We start from the raw sequence: 10,597 nt of genomic DNA on the forward strand, positions 1-10,597 counted from the left end.
ACAATAAATAAATAATAATTATATATATATATATATATAAATTTATATAAAATCCTATCCATTAACCCTGTTTTCCTCAAGTACTTTCTCACATATCTCCTAATGCTTTCTAAGCCTTGCAACATGTTCCCTACCGTGAAGCTCACTTTTTCTTTTTGCATTGCTGCTTTAAGTTCTTTCCTCTCTTTCTTATATCCCTTGCATGAGACTAAAAACATCATCATGCATCATAATTTTGTTTTTAAAAAGGCTGTCGGTCATTTTCTATCACTGAGTAAACTGACTGACATATTTTATATATATTTATTGTTATATACACTGCATAACCATAACTGTAGAGAATAATCTTATATTTATAGGAAGTTTTTATACAATCTTGTGTCTGTATTATGTATGTTTTATAATTTCTAACAATCATTCAGACTCAACAGGCTTCTTTTTTTGACAGATTCATGGTTTTATTCTCTTTATTCTATCAGCTAGTGATGGCAGTGTGACACTGAAGCTTCGATACGTGCTGAACCCTGAACTACAATTCCATAGAACCACTGCTTCAGAGCTTGCTTTGGTCCGAAAAAAATCACGTGACAAATGACGTCCGAAGCAGCAACTGTTTCGTTGCCTGAATGAATCAGCTGACTGGTTCGTGGTCCAATCAGGTGATTCACTGACCCGATAGCGACAGGTGACAGGTTGAGACAGTTTTGAATTTGAGCGCCATTAACACTTTATAAACGCTCTAAACAATGCACAATTTGTGGGTTGTTATCGTAGTTGCAGAGTTATCGCGTTTGTATTGATTCATTGCGTTTGTATTGATTCATTATGGAGCCAGCCAGGAAGAGAGGTCGTTCTAACATGCGGGAACACTTCAGTTTGGTCGCTCCTGATAAGGTAGGTGTGCTGTTTAATATGTAAAGTAGGAAAAGTAAAGTTACATATACAACAGAAACTACCAGTACACTACTATAGCTATGGTCCATCTCAAGTTTATAATAAGTAGCAACACACTAAAATAATGTATATGATTAGTGTAGCCATTAGGCTATAGCTGTATAGACATTTTTATTTACAAATTGCTTTCTCTCCAGGTCCAGTGCTTGGTGTGTTCGGCTGAACTGAAGTATCATGGCAATACTTCCTCAATGATTAGGCACTTCACTGCCAAGCATGGAGCTGCTGTGAACCAGGGCAACACAAATCAAGGTATGTATTATATCATTATTAACTAGACACACTAACACAATATGATATGACTGTATTCCATGATTCATAGACCTGCTTCATAGAAATGCAATTTCACATAAATCCTTATTTTCTTTCTTTCTTTCTTTCTGGACCTAAAGCGAGAGCTCGATGAAGCTCTTGTCAATATGGTGGTGAAAGACTCGCAGCCTTTTTCCATCGTGGATGACTGTGGCTTTAAGGAGTTTGTGGCATTGCTTGATCCCACATATAGTCTTCCATCCCAACGGGCTCAGAAGAACATGGTGGTTCAGAGGTATGAGGTGGAGAAAACCAAGGCCAAGGCTGTAATTCAGAGGGTAGAGGCTGTGAGCCTGACTGCGGATATGTGGACCTCCATTAATATGGACGCATATCTAGCAGTGACGGGCCATTATCTGGATGAGTCTGTGAAGCTGGCCACAGTGCTTTTGGGAGTGTTGCCTTTCCCTGAAGCCCCTACAGCTGCCAACATTACTGCTGCAACGAGGTCTCTCATGGAAGAATGGAGCATTGAAGGCAAAGTAACATCAATTGTTACAGATGCAGGAGCTAACATGGTTGCCTCTGTCAGAAGCTTAAATTTAAGACATGCACTTTGCTTTGCTCATTCGCTTAATTTAGTGGTGAAGAAGTCTCTTGATGCGACTCCTGGCCTAGAAGACCTTCGCACAAGGGCACGCAAAGTGGTCACACTTTTTAAAACCAGCACAACAGCAAGAGAAAAGCTCAAAGAAGTGCAGGAGCAGATGAACCGTCCTGTAATGAAGCTGATTCAGGAGGTGGACACACACTGGAACAGCACCTTCCTAATGCTGCAACGTCTTTTTAAAGAGAGACAGTCAGTGGGGGCAGCTCTTGCAACGCTGAAAACAGATGTGAGACCTCTGTCCTCCGAGACAGCTTCTGCATGCCTGCAATTGCTGGGCCCCTTTTACCAGGCAACAGTAGAGCTGTCAGAGGAGAAGAGGGTCTCAGGGTCAAAGGTCATCCCTATGATAAAGATGTTGATGCTGTACTTATATGACACAGTGGGAAACATAAGCCACAACACTGCAAAACAACTGGGACAGAACTTGGTGTCGGTGATGCTCAACAAATTTGACACAACAGAGAACCAAACTGCACTGAACCTGTCAACACTGCTGGACCCAAGATTTAAAACCCTAGGCTTTTACAACCAAGTACAAGCACAATCCTCAGTAAAACGCCTGACTGCACAGTGTTCCCAGGTAATAAGAGACACCCCTACTGAAGAACAGCCTTCAACATCAGATCAACCAGCAAATGTTGGAAATCCACCATCCACAGGTAATGTAATAATAGAGTAGTAAATAAGTAGTTAATTTAGATAAAAATTGAAAGCTTTCAGTACTGATGACTGCCATCATGTTTGTCTTTCAGATATTAACCTTTGGGCAACTTTGGATAGAGATGCGTCTGAAGCCAGGAGGGCAAGGAATGCCACAGCAGATGCCACAGTAGAGGTGCAGCGGTACATGGTTGACCCACCACTGGAAAGATCTGAAGATCCACTAGATTACTGGTCCAAACATCGAAATGTGTACCCTCATTTGTATATATTGGCGAAACAATTTTTACGCACACCAGCATCAAGTGTTCCATGTGAGCGAGTATTCTCCAAATGTGGATAAATCGTGAGCAAAAAAAAGGACCCGGCTCAATCCAAAAACCGTTGAAAAAATAATGTACCTTAATAAAAATCTTTGACTGTTCCCAATCCCCTCCTGTCATAGTTACACAAGCACACCCCAACCTATACAATATTTCCCCAGCATTCTCTCCTCAATAACATAATACACACATTCATCAATCTTTATTTGTAAATAGAACATGATATAGATACAAATTTTTAAAGCAAATACACTTTAAATCCAAGGGTGATCAAAGCAAACATGCTTCAGAACAAAAGGTGTTTTCTACAAAAACACTGCTCACTAGATGTGTGCATGTGCGTGCATGCCAGTATGTAATTAAAAGCCTCATGTCCATCAACTAGCCTTCCTAATTTGACTGCAGCCTTGCACTTTGCCAGTAGAGGTCACTGTAACTGAAGCTTCAAGTAGTGAACCCATTTTTGAAACAATTGGCTCAAGTGGTTCAGTGCTTCACAAAAGCTTCATTTGCCCATCACTACTATCAGCTTTTTCTAATGCACGACGAGGCTGTTAATATATATTCAGTCCTTCACAGCTTAGAGCTTAAATAATAATGCAAACTTTAATTTATTTTAGATTTCTGCACAGAAGATAATGAAATGAGGCAGATTATATTTCACTTTCCCCTCAGTCAGTGGAAACAATGGACACACCCACACAGCAATGCATGGTATTCATGTTATACTTTTAATCTCAACCTCAAAACTTCAAAACTTAAAAAACTTTAACTTTAAAGTTAGTGGGGTTTTTTTGGTCTCTTTTCACTTCAGCTTAAGGTCCAGATGTTTGTTTTTAAAAACAGCTGCATTAATCTGCTCTCCTGCAACTGAATAACCAAACACCATAGTCGGAGAGAGGAAACCACAACACTGCCACTTTCACAGAGGAAGGAGGGTTCATGTAATGTGACCATGAGGTGATCTACAGTGAGCCAGTGTTAGGATGGAGGAAACAGCTCTACTGCGGTGGATCGGTAAGTATATTAAAAACACAACATAATTTGGTTTTTACAGAACTTACAGAATGTGTCTGTTTGGCTGAGAAATGATCTTTAAAGTTGTGATAACGTCTATTGTCTCTGTATTCGTTTATTCCTGTTATTTCTCTGTAGTTCTGACCTCTCTGCTCTGCCGCTCAACAAACCAACGTGAGTAAACGTCTTTTCTAAGAAACTCAGATACACGAATCTTGTTAAAGTGAGATTTGTTGATTTGATGTGTTTCAGTAACCGTTTGTTCAAACAGGAATGTTGGTATTTGTTAAATGAGGCGAGGGCAAGTGAAACAGAAATCAGAGAGCTGTTGGCTTCTGCATTCAGGTATTTCCTGTAAACAGCAGTCAGGGATGGACTGGTCGCTTAGACACATCTGATGCTACTGAGGAGGTTTCATTAGGACTTTAGAGTACCGAGCAAAGTACTTATACTAAAAACTACAAAATTAAGTCAGTGTCACTTAAAATTACTAGGTTGCCACATGATCAAGATCAGAAAATTGAGTTTGTTTTACTTAAAAAATGTGTGATTTAGTCAATTTCAACAGTTTTCTGAGTTGAATGAATTATTTATTAACCACCACATCCTCCTTCCTCTTCCTCATCCTCCAGTTCGTCTGACTGTGAGTCCCAGCAGCTCTCAGCTGTTTAAAGGACAGTCTGTCTCTCTGAGCTGCGAGGAGGACGAAGGCTCCACCGGATGGACGCTGAGGAGGAACACGACCAGAGAAACCAGAGCTCGGTGTGGAGCCGAGTGGGGAACACCGGTCGGTTCTTCCTGTAAGATCAACTACGTCCTTGTGTGGCACAGCGGAGTCTACTGGTGTGAGTCCAGAGAGGGAGCAACCAGTAACACCATCAACATCACAGTCACTGGTAAGACAATCAGAGCAACAACAACAATCATCTTCAGCCTCACTACTGCCCCCATGTGGCTGTATTGGCAGCAGCCTGTTACACATTAGCAGAATTAAGGAATCCAGGATGATGAAGTCTAATAGGAGCATCCATCAATATTAAACTTACTTTACATACTGAAGGCTTAAATTAAAGTTTATTATGTAAAAAAGGAAACGCAGTCGCTGTAATAAATCAGACTTAATGTGTAAGTAGCTTAAAAATAAACATTCATGCTCTCGAGGAGTTACTGTCCTTCACACAAATGATCAACTGCACCTTTTAAAGTGAGAAATGGAGGTTTTGTTGCTTTATGAAGTAAATTTAGAACAAAGTTTGGAACATTTCTGAGTGTTTAATACATTTATCAGATTTCTAAAGTGAGTTGACATTAATTATTAATTATCCACAGCTTTTAATATCATATTCCTTTATATATATATTCTTGATAAACTCAATATAAAAACAATATCACATGAATAATTATAAGAATAATAACTGTAGGCAACTTAAATGAATGGTAATATGTAGTTTACCTATAGTATTTTACGGCAGTCTAATAAAAATAAATAAACTTGTTTTGTTCGTAAATGTGAGTCGGCGCTAACTTAAGTTGACGTCTCTGTGTTGAGGTGGATCGGTGATCCTGCAGAGTCCCGTCCCCCCCACAGTGATGGAGGGAGACGATTTCACTCTGCGCTGTCAAACAAAGAAGACCTCTGACCTCCCGGCTCGTTTCTACAAAGATGGCGCCATCATCCGAGCCGAGCCTACGGGTCAGGTGACCATCCGCCACGTTTCCCGGTCTGACGAAGGCCTCTACAAGTGTCACATCGATGGTCACGGAGAGTCTCCGCCCAGCTGGATCGCTGTCAAAGGCAAGGGTACCTTTAATTTCAGCATCTAATTCATGCAGATATTTGTCTGACCAGGTGGGATTCTCTCTACAGGTAAATCCTCAACCACAGCCCCGCCCACCAATGTAGCCTCGCCCATAAACGTAGCCACGCCCCCGGCCTCAGACCCTCGCCAGCTTGTGTTCACGTTGCTCTGCCACCTTGTGGTGTTCTGTCCATACTGCATCTCCACCGTCCTCATGGTGTCTTTATATCGACAGAGGCCCACAGGTAATCAATCAATCAATCAATCACTGACCTTAAAATCAATCAATCAGTCTCACGCTATCACTGTGTTGATGATTCACAGTTGTCTCTATAACAGAAATTATCTACATTTTCTTTCTAACCTGCTTTGTTTGTAGGAAATCACCTCCCCGTCTTCGCTGCGATGGCCCCGCCCACCCGGGCTGCGACGGGATTGGATGACGACTGTGACGAGGTCATCGCTGCTGTCACCACCGAGCATCACTTCTGAACGGATCCGACGTTTGTTCTCGTTCTTGAATTGAGCCTAAAATGTTAGAATCATCCGCAAAATAAAACTTCAAAGACGGGCAGAGGACCCGAAACGCTTCCCTGTGGAACTCCACACGGTCGATGAAAGCTCTCAGGATCTTCAGCAGCAGCAACAGTCTCAGTTTAAGCTCCTCGAAACTTATAATGTAGGACTCATCACACCTGTATGAGCTTGTTGTTGAGCATTAATATGGAGTATGACCCCCCCCCCCCCAACCTGTGTGGATATAACAGCCGCAGACCATCCTGGAACGAGTATAGGCGAGGTCGGACTCACCCTAACCCTCAACCCTGTTTGAGGTTATTCGACACCAAACGCATCAAACCTCATCATACTGTGAGAGATCTTTAACGATGTATATAGTTTCAGAATTACAACAACATAAAGTTTCTGTTTCCTTTCTGTCTGTCGGTTGGTGGAAAGGAAGAATTCGAAACCACAAAGAAGCAAAGCAGGTGAAGAAACCAGCGACCCGCCTCAGTACTGTGGACGACAAACATCGTCCAATCACCAGAGGGGGTAAAAACAAATACAGCTGAGGTGTCTAAGCCCCCCTTTAGCCCCCTCGTGGTGCCGGGCCTGCCCCCAAACTGGAAGCCCAAACCCTGAAAAACAGCCTCAGATCTCCTCCACCAAACTGCACAGGAGACACTATACGATCCAGTTCGGGACCCTGTTTGTTTTCTATAGTTTATTAAACTGTTGACTCCTGAATATGTGACATACATTATGGATATTAACAGAACAGCTGATGCACAATAACTGCAGGACGCTTGTGTAAAATGAGCGGTTTGGATTAATTTGGAGCACATTATTTACTGCAAATGTGACATTAAAGGTGAGCTTTCTGATGGTTTTATGAACTTTTTTTTTTTACAATTCTGTCTGTATTGTGTATTTATGTTTTAAACAATTATACAGTCTATCTAAGGCAATCTGTGGCTCTTTTCATTTATCATAAATCATATAAAAGTGATTCTTACGTGCTCTAGTTGTAAAAATGTGTCGGCATTACACATAAAAGTTGAAAATATTTGTAACATTTCATAAACTAAACATGACGTCCTGACCTTTTCTACCGATCCTCAGTAGCTACAAGTGTTGAGTCTCCTCAGCTCAACTGTGTATATTTTTTACGCTTTCTTACTCTAAAGAAGAACTTGTGTCCCCCCTGTGAAGCTTTGGCAACCCCTAGTGGGGGCTCCGGGCGACCCTTGGCACTGCACATGGGGACGAGAGGCTTGCGTACATCCAGGGCTGCAAACTTTTTTCACCTCTGTCCTGAAAAACAGTTGAAAAACAATTTAAAACCAACTCAAAGTTAAAATGATGTTCCTTCACTTTGTTAGTATCAGTTATTAGTTATTAGTGGCCTAAAGAAAACAGCATTAAAATAAATAATTACATGTCACAGTTTAGGAAACAAATGTAAAAACAACAGCAGGTTGACTTCAGTGATTTAATGCAGTGGTTCCCAACCTGGGGGTCAGGACCAGAACCTCCCTTAGATTCTGGTTTAAGTTGTGCTGTCGTTTGGTTCGGAAGATGTAGAAGAATCAAATAAAGGTTCAAATAAAACTAAATAATGAGCTTCCTTTCTCTCAGTGTTCACCTCTCTCTTATAAAACAACCTGTTTCCTCGTAGCTGCTGCAGAGAAAACACAGACACACACATATATATATACACTTTTAACCTCAAAGCCTCTGGATGCAACTGGATAGACCAACAATCAGTCAGAGTGATGAGATGTTGTGTATCAACCAGTTATCAATTCAGAAGTTTACGCAGCATTTTCCTTACTAACAAAAGCTCTAAAGCAACATTAGGTAAGATTTGGTATTTGTGCGATTTAGCCCCCAATTGCAATACCAGTGTGGTAAATATAGAGTTTTTTATGATTACATTGCTTATCAAAAAAGTACACAACTTCTCTGACACAGCCAAACATCAAGCAAATGGCTAAAGGTCCAAAAAGAGACAAAAATGGACCAAAAAGAGAAAGAAAAGGGCTAAAAGGAGAAAGAAAAGGTCCAAAAAAGACAAATGGACCAACAAGAGACACAAATGGACTAAAAAGAGAAAGAGGAGGACTAAAAGGAGAGAGAAAAGCTCCAAAAAGAGACACAAACGGACTAAAAGGAGAAAGAAAAGGTCCAAAAAGAGACACAAATGGACCAAAAAGAGAAAGAAAAGGACTAAAAGGAGAAAGAAAAGGTCCAAAAAGAGACACAAATGGACCAACAAGAGAGAGAAAAGGGTTAAAAGAGGTGAAACACGACTACAAAATACGGACCTGAGAAACTTCCAGCAGCTGAATGTGAAAAACATCCTTCTAGTGTCAGACTGCAGATCCATACAGGAGAGCTCAGCTGTGAGACCTCCGTCGTCCAGCAGGTGGCGCCAGCAGCCTGCAGGTCTCTGAGTCTCTGAAGCTTTAAAGCTGTTTGGATTGAAGGTTTCCAGTTGACCCAAATCTGAAGTGGCACAGTTCAGTCACACAAACCTCCAGGCTGAACATCAACTCCCTGAACCTGTTTTTATTCGTACTTTTAGAGACGAAGAGAAGTTTGTCTGCCTACAGCTGTTTTTTAAATAAAGCTAATAACTATTTACATTGATGATTGTAAGAAGAATTAAAACTATCTAATGTAAACAGAGAATAATAATGATCCTGGAACAGAAAGAGAACGGATGATCAGTGTATTTGTGTGTAATAGGAAAAAATCATGTGACCCTTTAACGACCACCAACCAGCAGCGGCAGGAAGTGGAGACGACGTCCTTCTTTGATATGTGGATGGTTGCTGCTAATAAACGGACAGAATGAGACCACTGACGGAGATTAAAACCTACAAAAACTAAACATATTCCTTTAATTATCCATCGTGGCAGCAGGTGTCTTCAATCCTGGTCTGTGTGACTGAGGTTTACCCACAATCCCATGTGCTTTTCCCTCCACTGTGGACACGCCACCGGGCAGGAAGAAAAAGAATAAAACAACAAAGAGCAATGTCTCTGATGTTCAGGCCAGCAGCTGCAGCAGCCGGGCAGCGTTGGCAGAGCGACGTGGAAAACTGGTGGTCCCGTGACACAACCACATCGCCACGCCGCCATCTGTGAACGGGAGACAAAAACACTGCAGAGGAGTCGTTAAAAAAAAACCCTCAAGGACCTTTTCAAACATCATTATCCACGAGAGGAGCCGCTCACATGTGCTCTAGTCGTACGTTAGAGGGTTTAATTTAGGCCCGAAGCCCAAAGGAGAGGTTCCCAACGGTTCCCCACGGTTCCCAACGGTTCCCCACGGTTCCCAACGGTTCGTTCCCAACGGTTCCCAGAGACGGTGAATACAGCCGGAGGAGCTCAGAGACAAAATAACACCAGGCTGTGTCTGTTAACGTCTGATTGGTTTCGCAGTTTATCTGGTTGCTTGCAGCTGCAGTTTGGTTTGGTTAGTCGGGGTCATTCCTGCGCTCCCGGGGTCGTCTGCTCCCGGGGTCGGGATTAGGGTTTTTGACCCGAACACAATAGGAGGGTTAATGTGGACTGAGGAAGACCCTGGGAACGTGGATCCCCTCCCATCGTGTGTTCAGACTTTTCTACAAATACAGCAAGTGCGACGTCAGCCATCGGTTTGTGGAGTCCCGTTCTGAAGCCTCGAGTTTGGCGTTACGGGCGTCGTCATGACAGTAGCAGGAAACAACGGAGGCTCGCCTGGTTACACAGGATCTGAGAGAAATAGTCAACAACAGAATCTGGATCCATATCTGATCAGCACTGTTTGACAGTTTGATCTGAGTTTGGTGCGTTGAGCTGGACGGACTCACTGAGAATGAGCTGTCAATCACAAGGTAGCCCCGCCCTAAAGCATACCCTGCTTTATGGTCTGTTTTACTCTAAATGGGACCATCAGTTACTAAATGAACATCATGCTGTATGGAAGAAGACTGAAACTAGAGACTGAGACCAGAAACTCATCAGGAAACTGTTTACTGAGGGAATAAATCAACTGAGAAGTCGACTTGTTGTTGAGTTGAAAACAAATACAGCAACTTCTGATCGACCTACATCACTAATTAATTCATTATTAAGTATCTAAGCCCCGCCCACTCAGAGTACAGATACTAATATAGATCATTTATTTGGTCGAACAGATACAGATAACGGCGTACTCGCTGTTACAGTCCGGCTCTTAGACTGCAGCAAAAACAGGAGACAAACTAAATAAAGCTGTTTGTTTTTGGACTATTGTGAGGTAAACAAACAACTGGATGGAGGAACCTGCAGAGTCGGTGCTGCAGAGGATGGAGGCAAACAAAAGTCACAAAGTAAAGGAGTGTTCATGGTCAGCGTGTTAGCAGACGTTAGCATTTAGCTCGTTTAGATTT

The 10,597-nt window shown here is 42.0% G+C and overlaps 2 protein-coding genes and 1 long non-coding RNA gene across 6 annotated transcripts; 2 read left to right on the forward strand and 1 right to left on the reverse strand.

Moving 5' to 3' along the window:
• The first annotated feature begins 390 nt into the window (after nucleotides 1-390).
• LOC127356408 (zinc finger BED domain-containing protein 4-like) lies at nucleotides 391-2,879 on the forward strand. Of its 3 annotated transcripts, XM_051388125.1 has the most exons (5): nucleotides 391-659; nucleotides 836-894; nucleotides 1,092-1,206; nucleotides 1,347-2,535; nucleotides 2,629-2,879. In XM_051388125.1, exons 4-5 carry the CDS (start codon nucleotides 1,374-1,376, stop codon nucleotides 2,877-2,879), a joined length of 1,413 nt encoding a protein of 470 aa, XP_051244085.1. In that variant the 5' UTR covers nucleotides 391-659; nucleotides 836-894; nucleotides 1,092-1,206; nucleotides 1,347-1,373. The 3 variants fall into 3 exon arrangements, with proteins under 3 accessions (XP_051244085.1, XP_051244075.1, XP_051244095.1); XM_051388115.1 differs by having other exon boundaries at nucleotides 391-894; XM_051388135.1 differs by lacking the exons at nucleotides 391-659; nucleotides 836-894 and having other exon boundaries at nucleotides 1,069-1,206.
• Nucleotides 2,880-3,736: 857 nt separating this feature from the next.
• LOC127356423 (Fc receptor-like protein 5) lies at nucleotides 3,737-7,139 on the forward strand. Its single transcript, XM_051388148.1, has 6 exons — nucleotides 3,737-3,876; nucleotides 4,015-4,050; nucleotides 4,509-4,772; nucleotides 5,426-5,671; nucleotides 5,744-5,920; nucleotides 6,055-7,139. Exons 1-6 carry the CDS (start codon nucleotides 3,846-3,848, stop codon nucleotides 6,165-6,167), a joined length of 867 nt encoding a protein of 288 aa, XP_051244108.1. The 5' UTR covers nucleotides 3,737-3,845; the 3' UTR covers nucleotides 6,168-7,139.
• Nucleotides 5,543-10,495, reverse strand: LOC127356435 (uncharacterized). 2 transcript variants are annotated; one of them, XR_007881988.1, is made up of 3 exons: nucleotides 8,504-10,495; nucleotides 6,040-7,490; nucleotides 5,543-5,662 (listed from the first exon to the last, which is right to left on the reverse strand). It is a non-coding gene; the product is annotated as an uncharacterized LOC127356435 (long non-coding RNA). The 2 variants fall into 2 exon arrangements; XR_007881986.1 differs by lacking the exon at nucleotides 5,543-5,662 and having other exon boundaries at nucleotides 6,886-7,857.
• Between the last annotated feature and the right edge of the window lie 102 nt (nucleotides 10,496-10,597).

The sequence above is a fragment of the Dicentrarchus labrax genome, unplaced genomic scaffold (genome assembly GCF_905237075.1).
Source record: "Dicentrarchus labrax unplaced genomic scaffold, dlabrax2021, whole genome shotgun sequence".
Lineage (NCBI taxonomy): Eukaryota > Metazoa > Chordata > Actinopteri > Moronidae > Dicentrarchus > Dicentrarchus labrax.